Raw genomic sequence first — 20,421 nt, forward strand, 5'->3', positions numbered from 1 at the left:
TTACACCAAAGCCAGTCTTCATGCTCATAAAAACCAAGATTACCTTTATTTCTTAGATTTTCTGGGAGATGCTTCTAGGCAGAGTTTTGCTGGGAAGATACATTAGGAAATGACCACATGACACATTTAAACTTTAAACCTTGACTAAAGTCAGTAATAATTAGAATTTTATTGCACATTCTGTGTCATGTTCTGTATGAAAGACTTTAAGTCCTAGGCTTATAATCACTTCATATCATAGCTGCCTATTTTAACACAATGCTTTTCTTTCTTCAGTTTTCCTTCCATAATAAGTTATTTCTCTGTGTCTCTCCTTCAGTGTACTTCCTCTATATCCTACCTATGTTTTAAGTTCTAGATCTCCCTGTTGGTAACAGTAATCATGGCCAACTCTTTTTATAGCAGATCAAGTATTTGGAAAACTTCATTTATCTTCCTGTCAATGCACTTGGCTATCTCGATTCTTTTAGCCATACTTCCTCTTATAAAACTGTATAGAAAATCAGTATATAACATGTAGAGTAAGACTGGGGAAAAAATTAAAGCCATAAAGACTGTATGGACAATAACTAGCAAGAGTTTCAGTCCCAACTCTATAATTTATTAGCTATGTGTTTTTGGACACAGTAAATTCATACCTTTGTTTCAAAAGTCTGATGAGAGTAATACCTGCCATATCTACTTGTGTTATGAAAGTAACAAAATTAGGGACACCTGGGCGAATCAGTTGGTTAAGCACCTGACTCTTGGTTTGGCTCAGGTCATCATCTCACGGTTTGTTGGATCGAGCCCCACATTGGGCTCTGCGTTGACAGAGCAGAGCCTGCTTGGGATTCTCTCTCTCCCTCTCTCTCTGCCCCTCTCCCCACCTCATGCCTTCACTCTCTCTTTCTTTCAAAATAAATAAACTTAAAAAAAAAAAAAAAAAGCAAGTGACAAAATTAAATCATATGTGAGAAAGTGAGATATAAGATAATGTGATTATGAACATTGTATTTTCTAACCAATATTAGGGCTGATTTCTAATTATAAAGAAAAAGACAACAAAACCTCAGAATCATCTTCCCCTGGCATTCTTTTGCGAAGAAGGCAAGAGGCTGTATTCACAGATAGGAAAGAAGACCTCACTCCTTTGCTCTATCCACTGCTTGTGGTGATGGTGGTGGTCTTTTCCCAAAAACACGTGTTTCTATGTTTTTGCTGTAATTCTTCCTTCATTATAACTCTTACTACAATGTAAGTTAACTTTCTTTAGATGACTGTCTCACTCTACCAGATAAGAAGATCCCTGAGGTTAGAGTTCCTTGTCCCAAATGAGAGAACAGCAAATGGATGGATGGATGGATGGTTAGATGGATGAATGGTACCACGGCTTTTAAGAATGCATGTATGAGGTCTTAATGATGTCCACAAAGTCTTGAATGCTTGCTGTAAGATGAAGACCACTTACCAGAAAAAAAATCAATCTTTCGCTTAATTGTTTACATAGAATATTCACATTATGGTTCAGGCATTTCTTTACTTTTTCCATGGAGGTCCTTGTAGTCCATGCTGTGTTCACCTAGAAAATGCATCCAAGTGTTTTCTCTGGTTTTTTTCTTTTTTTCTCCTTCACCATGATACCTTGTCCGTTTCCTCTCTCTCTCCCAACCCATCCCTCTCTGGGTTCTGGAGGAGTAGCATCTAGTCTTTATTGTCATTCCTGGCTGGAGAAGCCGTTCTCTAGGTCTTTTAGATGATTTTGAATAAGCATATACAAGTCAAAAGGGACAATATATATTTAGCTCACTAATATTGACCATCTCTTGTAGCATCACTTTGATAGGTCATACTAGCAAAGGTCTATGCTTATAATCCATTGAAAAAAATTACTTTCTAGGAGTTTATGCTGACAGTAATGTACAGAGACATGGAGGAAGGGGTGAGGGAAAAATAAAAGTCCATTTATATAAATACAATACAAGTTTAATTTGTTTTAATAATTTAACAATGCAGTGGAAATGCATTAATCCAAAAAAGAAAAGCAATGATGAAAGAATGTGATGTGGTTGGGTAAATGGTAAATAATTAATAATAATAATAATAATTAATATTATCTGTAGCCACCGTCTTCTTGGAATTTTGGAAAAGGAGAAGAAGTACACTGACCTATACTTGGGACCTTATTGAATGGGAAGAAGAGGAGGTAAGATGTTATGAAACCAGGAGATAGAGAAACTGGGATAACACATGATGCAGAAAATTATTCACTGTCCTTAACATCCAAGCTGGAAGCAATTAAATGCCATTAGATTTTCCTTTGGTGTTTTTTACTAACACATTTCTTATTTCAGGAAGAGAAGAGAGCTCATTGATGGAGTTATGTAATTTTTTTCAAAGCACTTCCATGATATTTCCTAAAATGACATTACTGAAAAATTGTGCTAATTAATATATATGTTAGGGATTATCTGGAAAATAATTGGCATTTTATTTTTTTTTAAGTTGCTTCTTTTCCAAGACTTGTTATAAAAGTAGGCCAAAATCCAGGAATTTTGTATCAACCACTGGATGATTTTTTTTTAATTTATGACTTTGATATGTAGGTAACTTTAGTCTCTCTTCCAGGAAACACTTCGTCCCCAGTTTGAAGCCAAGTATTATAAGATGGAGAGAGTGAATCCCATTAGTGGGAAACCTGAGCCACATCAGCCTTCCTCAGACAAAGTCACTCGTCTTCTTGTTTCTATCTCAGGAATATTCTTCATGGTAAAGTATAACCATCAGTATCAGAATGTTGTTGGATTCCATGTTTAGAAGGAAGTTCTAAGATACCAACTTATTTTGCAACCCTCAGAGCGCAAGAAACCATATCCAGCTCAATATCTTGGTACTACATACTATTAAACAAAATTAAAATCACGGAAAGTCATGAATTATTGCAAAGACAGTTTGGGAATATCTTTAAATAAAACACTCTTTGAGAGAAACAAAAATCATCTAAGATAAAATGGATATTTTTTGTGTTTCCCTGAAGTTTATTAAGACTAAGCATTCCACTTGAAAGTGGAAATTTGAGCAACTTAAATCTTACAATATGTATTTTGACTCTAATGTAACTCAATCCCTTAAAAGAAAAAAAAATGATGTATTCTTTCTTGGAAAAGGCAACTCCTTTAGCTCTGTGGGGGAAGTATATTAATCTATGGTATTGCTTTTGGTTTGTGAATTATGCGAAATATGGATGTCTCCTCTGGTCTCCCATATTGTAGATTTCTTTGGTGATCACTGCAGTGTTTGCTGTTGTCGTGTATCGCCTGGTTGTCATGGAACAGTTTGCGTCGTTCAAGTGGAATTTCATCAAACAACACTGGCAATTTGCAACATCAGCTGCTGCTGTCTGTATCAATTTTGTAATCATTATGGCACTGAATCTTGTAAGTGTTTACAGTTTTCAATAGGCAAAAAGGCATGGGTAGAGGAGAAGTCTGTTTCCTGCATGCTTGGATTGTATTTACAGGAATCCAAAATTAGACCAGCAATGCAACTCAGTTTAGCAGAAACAAAATTCATCTATGTGGTGTGGATAATGGATTTTTTTTTTAATTAAAATAACTAATGGTTGTACTGTCATCCTTTCCTTTGAGTTTATAGTCTTGATTAGTGAAAACTTCCATTCTAGTGTGTCTAGTGTGGACTAGAAAAGGTGCTATGCTCTTTTCATTCAAATAAGGGATTTGTTGGGTTCAAAAGCCATTCCAAAGAACTGAACCTCAGTGGAGAATTTGTTACAAAGATATAGAAAAATCTATTCGAAATAGAAAGCTTGTTATCTCCAAGGCTTAATGTGATATAGAAAATAGCTACTCTATTTCTCTTTCCTGGGTCTAAGCATTTTTCTCCTTCCTTCCTTCCTTCCTTCCTTCCTTCCTTCCTTCCTTCCTCCCTTGCTTCCTTCCTTCCTCCCCTCCTTCCTTCTTTCCTTCCTCCATCCTTCTTTCCTTCCCTCTTTCCTTCCTTCCTAATTTCCATCCTTCCTTTCTTCTATCCACCCATCCTTTTTCTTTCTCTTTTCCTCTTCCTTCCTTCCTTCCTTCCTCCCTCCCTCCCTCCCCTCCTTCCTTCTTTCCTTCCTCCATCCTTCTTTCCTTCCCTCTTTCCTTCCTTCCTAATTTCCGTCCTTCCTTTCTTCTATCCACCCATCATTTTTCTTTCTTTTCCCCTTCCTTCCTTCCTTCCTTCCTTCCTTCCTTCCTTCCTCCCTCCCTCCCTCCCTCCCCTCCTTCCTTCTTTCCTTCCTCCATCCTTATTTCCTTCCCTCTTTCCTTCCTTCCTAATTTCCATCCTTCCTTTCTTCTATCCACCCATCTTTTTTCTTTCTCTTTTCCTCTTCTTTCTTTCTTTCTTTCTTTCTTTCTTTCTTTCTTTCTTTCTTCCTTTTTCAGTTCTTCTGTTTGCATGTCTACCCTCTTCTATCAAGAAATGTCTGCCTTTATTTAACCATGACCCATCTTTCTCTCATAGCCGCCAGGGATGCTGTGGTATTGCAATGATTTTGTTATCTTCTTTGGCTCTAACTACATGACCATGTTGGTCAGGTTTCCATAGTCCATTTAACTGAAATTATCTACTATTTCAATGTACTAATTTCTCAGAGAGAGCATCTGATTGGTTCAACATCATGTCCACTGATTGACTTGTGACCTATATGGATGAGAGGACATTATTATGCGTAGGTCCACATTTTCAGCAAGGACTATGGGTGGGGTCCTATTTTCTCTGAAGACAGGAGGCACTGTTTAGCACATTTAGGATAATCTCTGTCCTTTAATTATTCCAACCATGACACAAGACCAGTATTCTCTCCATTATGTAAATAAGGAAACGGATTTGGAGAGTTTAAATAACTTGTCCTAGATCATACATATACTAAGTGTTAATGCTGATATATTTACATCATGAGATAATTTTTGTAGATATATGAGCAATATACAAATAATGATGTTGATATTATGTACAGATAATGTGCATTTGGTTCCAAATATAGATTGACATAGATGTTTTGCGTGTTTAGACTGGAGAGGGCTAGGACCATTTAAAATAATCGGAAAGATTTTCAAAGAAAAGTGAAAAGTGCTTGTGATAAGTAAGTTTTAATGCAAGGATGATAGTTAATATTTCCTACTGGGATCAGCTTTCTTCAGATTAATTTTTCTGGTAGAAGGAAAATACTGTTTGCAGTCTCTCCAAATAAACCAAATAATATATTTAATTTATGTCCTTGGCTCATACATTAAATAATAAACACTGGAAAAAATATAATACGAAGATGGGGAGGCATGGATGGTAATGTATGTAAGGTACTATAGGTTGCACACTGCACAAGTCACTACATTGAAGGAGCAGCCATTCATGGCATAGATGTAGGTTTTTATATTTATGATTATACTCTTCTGGTAGACAGTGAAAGATCTCGGTTCTAACAAAGTCAATTGGTTATGACAATTTTACAGTAAACAAAGATTATTTGGATTGGCTTCATTATGTGAGGAAAAGGAGGCTAAATAAATGATGTGTTTATTTCTAGGGAACACAAGCAACCAACCAGTCTGGTCTTAAATTGACTTTGTTTTTTATTTTTAGTAGGTTAGTTGACATAAAAATGATTGTCCAGAGTCCTGCTATCTAGGATGACCTTACAGGCAAGTAGGGACATGGAAAACACTGAAGAATGAATGTTATCATAGTCGAAGCACAGAGGGCTTTGAGTAAAATGGGAAAGAAACCACACCCTGCCCCTTAAATTGGTGGGGTTGTGATGGTGTATCGGAAGACTCCATGCAGAGAGGACAGGGTACTTATTCTGATGAGCCAAGAAAGAGCAGACAGTGAATTGTCATTTGGGGAAATTCAACCCACAAATGTACAGAACCACAGAAGTGCATATTCTTTGTTCTAAGGGAATGGTAAGGGGTGTCTATAAAACATAAATTTATTGGAGAATGAAGAAAGAGAAATTAGAAAAGTAGATCAGTGCCTAGCTGTGGAGATCTGGAATAGCATGTAGATAATTCGGACATCATCTTTTTTTTCTTTTTTCTTTTTGTGAGCAGTGGGGAGCCACTGGGTATTTGATAGGTGAATAACCACTAATTAGTGTACCTAATAAGATACACTTACAGATACGAAAGACATTAAAATATTAGGATATTGTATTATGTAATCACTATGCTGATAAATTTTAGAATTCTCAGGAAAAATGTCAGGTTCTCTGGAAAAAAAAAGTATGTTCAAAACTCCTAAAAGTAAAAGTAGATATCCTGAGTACATTATCAAACATGGAAAAAATTGGAAAAATAATGATTACACAAAAGTAATGCTATGTCATCTAAAACACTGTATTAATAAGATGTTCTTTTGAATTTTAAGTAAAAAGATGATAATTTCCTGTTGTATAAATTAATCCCAAATTTAGACAAAGATGTAATGATTGATGAACAAACATAAACCTGATTTTAAAAATATATCTGGCAAAGATAGTATCGAAAATCAAACTAATGAGCAATTACAGCTACACAGATAAAAATCCCAAATATACATAAAAATGTTATCAGGAGTTATCTCTGAAAAGTACTGGTGATTATTTTCTTTACATATTGTCTAATGGTAAACATAGTTTGCATTTCCACGTTTTTTTACAATAAGCTTATTTTCCATTTAAAACTAATAAAAGATAAATATTTGATATTAATTTCTGATATTTTAAAGAAATCATAAATGATGGCAGGCCAAGATTTATGTAGAAGGATAGGTTTTTATTGTATTATTTAAAGTACTAAATATTGGCAACAGACCCCTTAAATGAGCAAAAATAAGAGAATATTAATTCAAGTTCTATATAATGGAACATAATATAGCCAAGTAAAATGCTATTTTAATATTATTTAAGGACATGACATGCAGATACATACAAAGCATCTACAACTGCACTTGATTTCCATTAGAACATACCTGCATTTTTAAACTATAAAGGAATAACAATAAAATGTTGACACTGTAAGGAATGGCAATAAAATGTGGTTATCTCTCAATAGTGGGATAATAATTTGATTTAGTGTAGCCTTTTTGGTTCTTTCAAATATTTATATGTAGATTTTTACTTATAATCAGGAAAAAAGAATCTTTACTTTTAAAACATTCTACCATGGCATAAAATTTGGAACAAATTAGAAATGGAATGCACTTTATTTTTACTCTATATATGAGTCATCCATAAAACCACACCCACCCAGGTAGCAAACTTGGGTCACTTTTTAAATTTTGTCTTTCACTGCATAGAGAGAAGGTTTATCAGTGGCTGAGCCGCATGCCAGCACACATGCGTGAGCGCGCGTGCACACACACACACACACACACACACACACACACACACTCTCTATTCCCTCTGTTCCCATGTGTGCCCCCTGCCCTTCCCCTGCCCTCTGAATACTGCCCAGGCTCTCATCACTTTGTGGTGTGTCTCCTCAGTTTGGTGTCTGAATAAAAAGCAGTGGACACAGGACAGAAGCAAAGCAAAGATTTGCACTTGACCTTTGTGATCCTAGCCATGCCACAAACATCTCTGAGCGTTCAAATGAGGGTGATAAAACTAACGCATAGGAGTATTGAAAGATTAAGTGAGATCTTCTAGTATGTGGATGGGTCTCAATAAATGTTAACCTTTTTCCTCTTTGCTTCTCTTCAATATTTTAAAATTTTATTTCTGTTTATAAGTCTATATACACCCCATTGTCTTTATTGCAAAATACCAACATTTTCTTTAATTTTTCCCTTTCTTTTTCATCTTTAAATGATAGAGTTTATTTATTAACTTTCAGTCCGATATAGGAATGCCAATAATCTTTTCTTTGTTCTTTTTAAGCTCTTCAAACCACATCTCATTTATTTATAATTTTTTCACTTTTTTTCTTTAAATATTACCTATTACTCATTCATAAATTTCTAAGTACTCAGAGTTGTCTGTAGAAAGGGAATCACATCTAACATGTTGTGTTATGTCTTTTGATCCAATGTACGTCTAAAATATAAGAAAATTTGAAATATTTAATTGGTTCATGCAAAAATCGTACCACTGGGCTAATTTTCAGTAGTCTTACTTCTTTTTAATGAGTTTTTTCCTTTCTGAAGTCTATTATTTTTATCTTTTTTAGTTTTAAATTACAAAATTAATACATTGTTGCTATATAATGTACTGACAGTATGAAAACATTAACAATAATAAGAAAAGTTGCTATTTTTTACCCAAAATTCCACCATTGTCCCATCCAGCCATAAACTCATTGTACCCATTGGAGGTCATCAATGTTAATGGTTTCATTTCTGTTTATTCCCCTCACCATCAAGTGTTAGTGCCTTCAAAAGAGTACCCTGTGTTCCTGTGTTTGACAGTTTGTTCCAAAGACCTACTGGTCTTCAAAAATATCTTAAGTGAATTAATGAACTGGGCTAATATTTTTGAAGATGGAAATTATTACATAGACAAAGAAAATGAAGAAACCCAATGTGTATCATTAATTTATGCTTGGGAAGGCAAGCATGACACTTCTGGGAACAGAACCTCCAGGTCCAGGGTTCAATCCTTAATTTCCACCTATCTTTTCAGTTAAGCTGAAGAACTTGTCATGATCAGAACCTATAGTTGAATAAAATAGGACCCTTTACCTTCATACATTTTCCTTACAAAAGGATTCTATTTTCACCAAAAATTCAAGAAATTGAAATTTTGCTGCTGTTTCCCTTGGTGTACCAAACTCCAATTTCGTATTATTCCAGGTGCTGCTGAATGACCAACCCCTTAAGCTCTGACTCTGCCCCATTTCCAACCCCCAACCCCAGTTATCATCCCTTCCCTAGAATAACAATGAACCCACATACACACAGTCTTCTCTCTCATAAGCTTCAGATACAATTTGTTCTCACTGAGTTTGTACATTTAATGAGGTTCAATATATTCTTTACTCCAAAGTACTGCATTTTACAGATAACAAAGGCTGAACTAGATGGAGTGAATCTCTTAATTGTAGAAATAAGATCTCCGGAGGCCGATGAGGATAGCATTATTTTTGTCATAAAAACAATCTTTTGAGATTCTCAAAATCCCACTAGCTCTACTTAATTAATACAGGAGCCCATGTAACTACCTAGTGCTATAGCTCATCCGTTGTTCCTGAGAGAAGACAAAACTGACTTCCTTTTTTCAAATGTTTATTTCAAATGTTATTCAAATGTTGGGAATTTTGACATCAAGGTTTAGAGATTGTTGGAGGTGAACTAAGCTGTAAAATTTCTCCTTTGCCCTTGCCACTAACTTAGGAAAAGATTTTTTAAATGGATTTAGCATAAAGGAATTGAACTACAAAGCCAACTCAACAAATGTGAAAAGAATGTCATATTCCTCCGATTTAATCAGTATAAAACCATAATGCCTTTCTGAATTTATGTATTTCCCCCCTACTCAAGATGTTAAGGCACTTCACATTATTTAACAGCCCATCTAATTTACCTGAACCCACAGGGTCAATTTAAGGTCTTAATCAAATAAACATAAATTAAAACCATTAATCTTAAAATGTCAACACTTTAAAAAAAATAACACCACCAAAAAGAATGACCTAGAATACCAAACACTACCATCTGTTATTTTTGGACAAACACTGGATATGCAGCACATAAAAATGTGCTTTTTGTTTCTTAATAGCTAGACTGTGTGATCCTTGTGCTACCATAGCCTCCAAATGAGCATTTGGCGTCAGTCAAAATAGTCTACTAATCTCGTAGGCTTTTCAGCTATAATACATGTGCATGAAATTATTAAATATAGGCATGGCAAAGCCGTTTCAATCAGTCTAACAATTTTTTAAATCAGAAACTTTTAATATTTAACGTACACAGCCAGAAATCTTAAGTCATTCATGCATTTGTTTTGTCTCTTTCATCGCGTCAATGACTGTTGTGACTTCTGCTTCTGTAACATCTCTGTTACCAATTCCCTACTCACCATTCTCACTTCTACTTCCTTAGTTCAGCTACTTGTAATTTCTAGCTTGGACCATTGCAGTAGCCTTCTCACTGGTTAGTCTTCCTGTCTTTGTTTTTCAACTCTTTTCATCTCCCTTGCCCACTGCTCTTAGAAGGATCTTTCTAAATTGCAGATTTGGTCATCTTATTTTGTACTTGAAACGGCTTAACAGGTTTCCATTGCCTCTAGTGTAAATTCTAAATTTATTAGCAAGGCATGGAAGACTTGATTATTTAAAGTCAGTTTTCCTTTCTCTTCTTGTCTAAAGTTGGGCCTCACTCCCTCCCTTTCAAACCACTCTTCTCGCTCCCTGGCATTTTACGTTTTTCACAACCGTATCTCTTGGTTCAGCCTACAAAACCATTTCTGCTTGCTCCCTGGCATTTTACTTTTTCACAACCCTATCTCTTGGTCCACAGTGCTTCCTCTATTTACCTTTTTAATTTCTTTTATCTCCTTGGAAGCTATTTCTTTATCTATGAAAATTCCAGTAAAGGATCATTTCCTTCCATAAAGCTTTCTCTCAATCCGAAATGTAGAATCAAATAATCTCTTCTTTGTGTTCATTTTTCTCACAAGGTGCTTGGACATGCCTATTCTCCCTCCTTATCAGACTCCCTCGATAGAATTAAACAATGCCTCCTGTAAATGCTCTCCTGTTACAGTGCTTGGAGCATGACTTTTCTCCCACTATCGGGGTGTAAGCTCCTTATGAGCGGGCCTCCTCACTTTTCTATCTCCAGGTCTTTTGCCTATGTCAAAAAGATACTTATAATATTTTCTTCAAATAAATTTTGAATACTCTGTTCTCTAAATTTTCTAGCATCTTGAATATTATTCACATTGCAGAAATCTTAGCATCTTGGATAATTGCTCAAGGTTATTTTTGTTATTGGAATTATATTTTCAATGTCTTTCAAGTTTGCAGCACTCATTATTTTCATTCAAGCTAATAATTAAAAAGAACATACATCCTCTAAGGTTTCAAAACAAATGGATCATAGCATCCCTAAGTAAATATTCCATTTGGGATAAAAATATGGGTGAAAATAATTAAAATGTGATCACAAGTCCATTCTACAGATCATGAAAGTACTGAAGAGTGTTTCCTGTCTTTACTAAGCTTCAAATCACCTGGAACACTTGAAAAACTAGAGATTTCTGAGTCCCATTTAGAATCTCCTGTGTAGAGCTAGGAAATCTGTATATAAAACAAAATATTCAAAAATATTCTCTAAGTGAGTCTGATCCAGCCAGTCTCTAAAATGCCATTAGGAAATCACCAATTTAAAGGATCTGAGGAATTTTGATACATAGCCAAGATCAGAAACTACATTTTCAAAACTAAATCGCAAATAATTTAACAATGATTAAAACTTCAACATACTATTTTAACATCTCTTTACCAGGTATACAGCTAAAAACCCACAAAACCAGAATTAGAAACCAGGAGTTACTCTTCACTAATCCCATCCTTTTTGTCCTTTATGTTGCTGCCCTGAATGCTATACTACTTAAAGGTACCATAAGTAGCAGGGTTACTATTATATCAGGTAATATTTCCTGTGTGTCTCAGTGGGTTGAGCATCCAACTCTTGATTTTGGCTCAGGTCAGGATCTCAGGGATGAGATAAGATAAGGTAAGACAAGACAAGACAAGATAAGATAATTTTTGAAAAATAGAAATTAAAAAATGCTTAAATGTGCAAGTATTCCAAAATGTATATTCTTGTTGCCTGGCAATCAAATCTTAATTAATTAAAGAATAGGTGACAGTAGCATGACAGCTGTCTGGTCTCATGATTAATGTGTAATTTTAAAGAGAAAATAGAAACATCACTGAAGAAATACTCTTGTAGTTTGAAATATCTGGGATTAAGCCAGTTAAACTATTTCAACATTGTCAACAAAAGAATGAGCTTTTTTTGATATTCTTCTTTTCATTTTAAAATTTTTGTACCCTTTGTACACTATCACCGAAAAAAAAAAGGTAATTCAAAATACATTTAACTAAAGTATTCCATGTTGATTCTTGACTCTTTCACATGAGAGATTTATTTCCATCTCTAGATTTGAGAACATCCATTCTTATGTTTCTCTCATGGGCCTAACCACTGAAGACCTCAAATGTACCTAACTTCTTTAACACTTGGTTACCAATTACAATGCAAATAGGTTATTGTGGAATAGGGTGGATCAAAGGATTGGACCACACCTCTTAATGTGGAAAAGAGGTAATGCCAAATGACTCATTTAATAAGAGGACCAGCTTTTTTAAAAAAAACATTGGTTTGTTCATGTCTATATCCATGGTTTCTGGAAATTCAGAAAGGTAGAATTGAATTCTACAGACCTTACCGTGGACTACCAGGCCCTGAAAAATGTTTTCCTTCTGAGACCTCTCTAACTCCTTTCTTACTACCTTGCTCCTTTACTGCCTCCCCTCCTGATCCTTCAACATCCTTGCCCTTTAACACACCAAATGCGTCCAATCTCAGGGCACTCCCACTTCCTCTTTCTGCTCACTTCCAAGGTAGTGAGCTCAGATCTCTTCTTGGCTCCCTCCCTCACTTCACATATGAGCTCTAATGCTCAATTGTTGCCTTCTCAGAGATGTTTTCCTGACCACACTATAAAATAATACCATTTAGTACACTATATAATACACCATAAAATAATAAGGGTGCCCACCACCCTTCTCTATGTACACAGCCTCCTGTATTTTTCCCTTTGGGTACTATTCTTTTCCTGACCAGTTGCATATTTGTCATTTGTCTCTAACCACTGGTATGTAAGTTCCATGAAACTGGAGACTGTGTGTGTCTGTTTACTGTGTTCTTTTTTTTTTTTTAATGTTTATTTTTGAAGGAGAGACAGAATGTGAGTGGGGGAGGGGCAGAGAGAGACTAGCCACAGAATCCACAGCAGGCTCCAGGCTCCAAGCTGTCAGCACAGAGCCTGATGTAAGGCTCAAACTCACACACCGTGAGATAATGACCTGAGCTAAAGTCAGATGCCCAACTGACTGAGCCACTCAGGCACCCCTGTTTACTGTGTTCTTGAACACTATCTGGCCCATTAGAAATTCCTCATAATTAATATAACGTAATTTAACATAATTAACAGAATTAATGTATATGACCAAGAGAATTTCAGCTTACTGAATGCACTAGAGAGTGATGGCTAGAAGTATAGGTTCTCCAGGGCCTCTGGGTGGATCAGTTAAACGCCCGACTTCTGGTTTTGGCTCAGGTCATGCCTGATCTCAGTCTGTGGGGCTCCATGCTTGACAGTACAGGGCCTGCTTGGGATTCTCTCTCTTGTGTTTCTGCCCCTCCCTCTCTCCCTCTCTCAAAATAAATAAATAAACTTTAAAAAAAGTACAGCTTCTCCGACAAGAGATCTATATATGTAATGTACATATATAGTGTAGTGACCACAATTGTCCCTGAACTTCCCTGTTCTCTCTTCCCCCAAATACATATCCATTCCCACCTTGCACACACACACAGCCCATGATTGCTTGCATACAGCATACAGTTAGATATATCTAATTATGGTTTCTTCCTGCATTTTGTAGTTTTGGAGTTAACAAGTCAGTGTGCAGGAGTTGACTTTGTAGCTCATCATCACGGTGGTGCCAGTTAGCTACCATCGGGGCCTTCGACGATGCAGGTTCTCAAGCACCCCAGGAAGCTTTCCAAGACAATATTTCCAGGGACGACACAGCATTTTTGTGATTTATAACATTCTTCCAAAGATTACTGTAATCCACTGGGGCATCTCCTATGGATATTTCCATTGCAGGGAAACAGACAGGTTCTGTGTGCCAGGTGTTAGGACAAAAATCAGAAATGGTTTCTGGGACAAGGCACAGGATAAATGGTACAAGAGAACCATAATAGTAACTCCTGACTTGGCTGTTAGTTTAGTAGTGTTACTTAGGCAAGGTACCTGACGTTCTAAACATTGGTTTCCTGTTCTGTAAAATGGGGATAATTATACCTATTTGATAAAATTGTTGTAAGGACCAAATTAAATAATATTATATATGAAGCACTGCTTGGCACCAGCCAAATACTCTAAATGGCAGTTATTTAAGTAAAATTTTCTTTCACTCTCTATGGGGGCACTGAATTTAGTGCTGGAAGCACAGTACTGTGGAAGTACTATTTGTTGATTTGTAAGTCTGTCCTGTCACACTGCTTTGGAGTGTGGATTCTGTAATCATCTTACTTGATAAATGGGGCTTGGAAAAGAACATGTGAAGAGAATTTTGGTACTCATGAATTCAAGGTAATCTTGTTCTAAAATTTTAAAAAAATCACAGTTTGTGTATATAGCTAAAAATTAAAACAAAAACCACAACAAACTGCACAAGAGGTAGAATGAGACTGTTTATACTCAATATAATCTTTCTGGCTCAGGATAGCTCTTCAGAGGAAGAAGTTTTGAATCAAGCAGATTATGAATAATCACAATAGTTTTAGTGAAAGAACTGTTAGGGAAAGTGAACACCCTTTAGAGTGTTCAGATACCTACCTATTAATTTGGCATGCCAACAGGTAGAGCTCCTGGAATTTATAATCTGAAGAATAATGTATTGAATTATGGGGTTATGTAGTTATATTGACATGTACCCACATATACCCACAAGCACACACTACCTTTCTGCCTGTAGCATATTTGTTTTCTGCAATATGTTTACTTGGAATTTTGGGAAATAGGTTTCCTCTCCTTGAGTCTGTATGAGTGATGGACTGGGTAAGAGGAGAAGGGGGAGGGTGGCAGAAGGTGAAAACTGTTACCACAAAACTCAGTTGTGCTTGTAACTTACTTTTGGATTCCACAGATTTTGCTTACCAGTCTTATTGTAACACCAAACCTGTTTTGTTCTTTAAGAATGCAAACTACCACACACTGTTTGCCTTAGCTTGAAAATTCTTTGTCAATAATAAGGAATCTGAACTTCCACTTAGAATTCCAATATAGTTAAAAGTATATATAACTTGGTGATCAAATCCCAGATCAGCCATTGATTAGTTGAATGACTTTTGTTAAAAAAAATATTTTTAGTTTTTTAAAGTCTCATTTCCTTGATTTATAAAATGGAAATAAAGATAGCTACCAGAAAAGACTTATTATTACAGAAACCAAGTGTGTCTGTATATATATATACACATATTTATAACATGTTTATATTACACATTATACGTGTTTAGCGCGTGTGTGTGTGTGTGTGTGTGTGTGTGTGTGTAAAGCACCACATAGTAAGTTTTAAAGCATGCTTCAGCTTAATTAAAAATGTAGCCACTTTGGGGCACCTGGGTGGCTCAGTGGGTTGAACGTCCAACTTTTGCTCAGGTCAGGATTTCGCGGTCCGTGATTTGGAGTCCCGCATCTGGCTCTGTGCTGACAGCTCAGAACCTGGAGCCTACTTTGGATTCTGTGCCTCCCTCTCTCTTTCTGCCCCTCCCCTGCTTGTACTCTGTCTCTCTTGCTCTCAAAAATAAACATAATTTTTTTTAATAAATGCAGCCACTTTGTAGAGTACACTTTAGATCTTTCCTTGAATAGTGTAAATAGCAGCCTCTTCTAGAAGAAAAGAAATAACATTCACTGTTTTCTTTTATTACAGGCTTATGAAAAAATTGCTTACCTTCTCACCAACTTAGGTAAGTCCTTTGTTTTTACTTCGTTCCCTAGTTAAAGAGTAACATATGGACATATCAGTCTGTACTTGCTTTACGTATTTTAGCATTTTTTAATGTTTATTTATTTTGAGAGGGAGAGTGTGAGAGCACGTGCAAGCTGGGGAGGGGCAGAGAGAGAAGGAGAGAGAAAATCCTAAGCAGACTCCGGGCTGTCAGAGCAGAGACCAGTGTGGGGCTGGATCCCACCAACCGTGAGATCATGACCTGAGCTGAAATCAAGAGCCAGACGCTCAACCAACTAAGCCACCCAGGCACCCCTATTTTAGTATTTTAATATCAACTTCAGTTTTATAAATTGTCAACCAAAATGAAAGACATGCATGGAAGGTTGGAGCATACTGTATAACTACAGAGAGGCAGTTTATGTAGTTAGCACACCTAGTTCTCCCTACATGGAAGTGCTTTTTCCCTACCTTAGCAGGTCTTTGGGCTTTCCCCCAAATATTTGTTTTTACCAAAATGTTGTACTATATGTACACAAATTAAAAGGCAAAATAGTATTAAGAAATTTATAAGTAAAACCAGTACTCTGCCACATTACCCATTCTGATTTTCCACTTTCCTGAGAGACTACTTTTTAATAATTTTAGTAATTTCTTTTGTTATTTCCTATCCTATTTCTAAATAATGTGTTTCTCTGACATTCTTGGATTTTTCAGCTTTGGGAAGGTATTGCCTTTCTATTCCAAATGACAAGAACTTAGGTCTTAACATTCTCTGCAGTGTTCTCTCCTCGCACACTTTCCCTCTGTCACATGTTATACACACATAATTTCGCCTCCTTCCAAAGTAGTTATAGTCAATGGATTTGGACTTCTTAAAAAAATTTTTTTAATGTTCGTTTATTTGTGAGAGAGAGACAGACAAACAGAGTGTGACCAGGGGAGGGACAGAGACAGAGGGAGACTCATAATCCGAAGCAGGCTCCAGGCTCTGAGCTGTCAGTGCAGAGCCCTACCTGGGGCTCGAACCCGCGAACCATGAGATCATGACCTGAGCCAAAGTCAGATGCTCAACTGCTCAACCGACTGAGCCACCCAGGAACCCCTCAATGAATTTGAACTTTAACTCAGATTAACAGTGTTTACATCATTGTTTTCTATATAACTGTTTTTATATATAAAGTATGGGGTGTACTACGGTTGTTTCCTTTCTTATACAACCTTTATACTTTCATGATGCTAATAATAGCCCTTTTTTCCTTGATTTTCTACATAGTTTCCTTAATTTATCCCAAACTTTCTGCCTCAACTCTGAATGGTCTCTAAACACATTCAAAAACATCAAGTACTCTCTTCATTTTCTTTTCTTCTTAGAGTTACCCTCCCTGAACCCAGTGTTACTCCAGTCTCGAGGGCCTACCCTTGACAGCCCAGAGCCTGAAGCCTATTTCAGATTCTGTGTCTCCCTCACTCTCTGCCCCTCCTCTGCTTGTGGTCTCTCTCTCTTCTCTCTCAAAAATAAACAAACATTACAAAAATTTAAAAATTAAGCCAACTGATGAAAAGAGTGTCAGTTTTGTCAGACAGAAGTCAATTCAAGAACAAGAGCACACATATGAAGAAAATAATAAGAATAAAGTCACCATGTTAATATTAGGCAAACCAAAATTTAATATCTGTTTGAGTGAGAAAGAGAGATACTTCATACTGATGAACAGTCTACCAGGTCAGTACAATAGTCATAATTTGTCTATATCTTTTTATAAACCTCCAAAATGTAGAAAGCAAAACATGATAGAAATCCCCCCCCAAAATTGACGAAACCATACTCAAAATATAAGCCAGGATACAAAGCATTTGAATATCATAAGTAACAAGCTTCTCTTAAAATATATATAAATGGGATGCTCAACAAAAAATATACATGTTCTTTTCAAACACTTGATAACATAGACAAAATATATCCAAATAATTTGAAGGCAAGTGAAACTGCAGCTTTTTTGACCCAAAGCAGAAATCACACAGGAACGTTTGTGGATCATGACGCAATAAGATTAGAAGTGGAGAACCAAAAACAAACTACACAATGGGGATTTTTTAAAAATCCATATTCTCATCTCTAAATAAGTTTTATGCTAAATTTGCAAACTGTTTAGAATGCAGCAGCGGTGAAAACACAACCAACCAAAACTTTGGAGCAACACAGGCTCTCCAGACTGCTGTCACTGTGGCCCACCAACCAGTCAGCCTGGGGACCGCCCCACAGACCCCTGTCACTTCTGGCACGTACTCTCGTTGGACTTGGACTCCCTCCAGACCAGTTCCCCTGTTCTGTGTCTGGATCATGCATACGTCGGGGCCCATCTTTTCCTGAGATCAGATCCCATCTATTTTCTATCCTTCTTGAATTCTTTAATTGTATGAAAATGCATATTAGCTGTGCATACAGCTCTTCTAGACTTATTTGGATACTGGGTGCGAGTAGAGGCTACAATACACACTGCCACCTTTATCCCATCTCTCTCATTATTTTTGTTTTGTTAAGAGTCATAGAAACATAGGACATAAGAATGGACAATGTTTTGAAATCATCTTGCCTAATTCCTTGTTTCATAAACATTAAAATTGGTTGCAAAAAAATGTAAAGAGATCCACTTGAGATCCCCAGAAAATTAGGTGTAAAGTTGAGATAGGAGCTCAGCTCTTATGACTGAGGTAGCCCTCTTTCCTTTTACCATTCCACTTCTGTCTGTACAAAATATCCATTCTTTAAAGAACTCTGTGGATAATTTAGGTCCTTATTCGAGCATAGCCAGTTTGGGTGAAGGACTGATCCAATGTATATGGTTACTTCTAAATGACAATAGCAGAGAGAATCCTGAAAATCTTCATATATGAATAGCAGGCATTGTATTTTTGTAGCTCTGGAAAAAGTCTAAAGATTGTATCGTTGGATCCCTTTATCAACCCTGTACAGCAGATATCATCATTCACATTTTGCAGATGCTGACCTACAACTCAGAGATGCTGAATGTCTTGTAGAACTAGTAAATGTTCAGAACATGAACCTGGGTTTTCTGAGTCTATATCCATATTTCGTGTTTTTCACCTCATCTATGTAAACATATCCTCTTTTCCTTTTAGAATATCCTCGAACAGAATCTGAGTGGGAAAACAGCTTTGCTTTGAAGATGTTCCTTTTCCAGTTTGTTAATTTAAATAGTTCTATCTTCTATATTGCTTTCTTTTTGGGGAGGTAAGTCGACTTTATACATGTTGTCTTTGCAGAGTGAAAAAGATTGCCAACCGTTCCATTGCCAGTTGGTTAACAAGGGTGACAAATTCTTGTCCCCTGCCTTAGAAAATTACTAGTCCGTCTTCACATATGTTTCAATCAAAAGACTTCATTCAAAGTACAGGACAGGTGCCACTACCTATTAAAGTTGGCATAAAAAATAAAACCTGTGTGCCATGCTTGGGTTGAATGATGACTATCCAATCATCAGTGATGGTTTTGTTAAATACGAAAATAATTTTTGTATAATCCTAGGTTATAGTTCCTTAGTGTGGAAACTTCTACCTATCACGATGACATTTTTTTCCCCTGTCTTTGCTGCACAATATGAAAAAGAAGCGTATTAAACTATGCTCAACACTCCAGAGGTACTGAAGCTAGAACCATTTTAAACTAAACAACTCAGCACATTACATTAATGTTCATTAGCTAGGTGCACAGAACATTAAAGATCTACAGGTGAAAGTGGAAAATTTCCTTTGGCTGGTTTGTCTGTACTTTCTCACCCCACTGGCATGGCATTCACACACCACGTTTTTTTCCTTTTTAAGTCAGGTACTTTGATGTGTAAGCATGGTCTAAGTCAGCAGTTCGGGGACAAGATGCCCCAGTGAACCTTGATGTCTACCTACACACGCACTTGTTGTGATGCATTAGATGTTCTTCAGTCAACCCCACATAAATGCTAATGAATTAAAATGCCTTTTTACAGATTTGTTGGCCACCCAGGAAATTACAATAAACTTTTTAACCGGTGGAGACTGGAGGAAGTAAGTAACCTTGTAAGAGTGGGTGTGGGCCTGGGCATGGATATGGGTCAATGATCATAGAAGGGGAGTGGGTGGGAAGAGAGACACAGAGAAGTTGGGTACACAGAATTTCAGACATGCTGAAGATGTGTTGCTGGTAGAGAGTTCTTAAGGGTTCAGAAATGAAGGAACTACATCTTCCCAAAAGAAGGGTGTGAACTTAAAGGTTAAGCCCTAAAATCCTGACCTCAGCTCTTTAATTTTCTGTCAAATCCATTTCTTCATTCACAAAGCCCAGAAATTTAGCTCCAGGGATTTTTCACTTGGGGGGAATTATTATAATCTATTCCATGGGTTTTTGAACTTTTAAATATGTTAAGTTTCCTTTCAAGCAGGGAAACTTCATCCAAAAGAAATCTTACTTGAAACACCAATCTATAATTATATAGATGTGTGTCTTCTAAGTCTCATAGTTTTGTGTTGATTTATAATATGTATGTTATAGAAACAAAAGGTCTAGTATTGCTAGATCACAGGGTTAAACACTCTATATATTGTCACTGAGACTGACAAATTGTCTTCCAAAATGCCAGTCCCTATAGCGTATGAGCCTGCTTCCTCAGACTTTTGCCAACAGAAACATTTGAATTTTTACCAATATAAC

At 36.4% G+C, this 20,421-nt stretch overlaps 1 protein-coding gene across 3 annotated transcripts in view; it reads left to right on the forward strand.

The window, feature by feature from the left end:
* ANO3 (anoctamin 3) overlaps positions 1-20,421 on the forward strand; it is a 426,276-nt gene that overhangs the window by 377,166 nt on the left and 28,689 nt on the right. For all 3 annotated transcript variants that reach the window (XM_023239658.2, XM_023239659.2, XM_019812199.3), the window contains 6 exons: positions 2,103-2,185; positions 2,608-2,748; positions 3,252-3,416; positions 15,696-15,732; positions 18,858-18,969; positions 19,721-19,778. In XM_023239658.2, coding sequence (XP_023095426.1) covers positions 2,103-2,185; positions 2,608-2,748; positions 3,252-3,416; positions 15,696-15,732; positions 18,858-18,969; positions 19,721-19,778 — 596 coding nt within the window. The remainder of the gene's footprint in view (positions 1-2,102; positions 2,186-2,607; positions 2,749-3,251; positions 3,417-15,695; positions 15,733-18,857; positions 18,970-19,720; positions 19,779-20,421) is intronic.

The sequence above is a fragment of the Felis catus genome, chromosome D1, assembly GCF_018350175.1.
Source record: "Felis catus isolate Fca126 chromosome D1, F.catus_Fca126_mat1.0, whole genome shotgun sequence".
Classification (NCBI taxonomy): Eukaryota; Metazoa; Chordata; class Mammalia; order Carnivora; family Felidae; genus Felis; species Felis catus.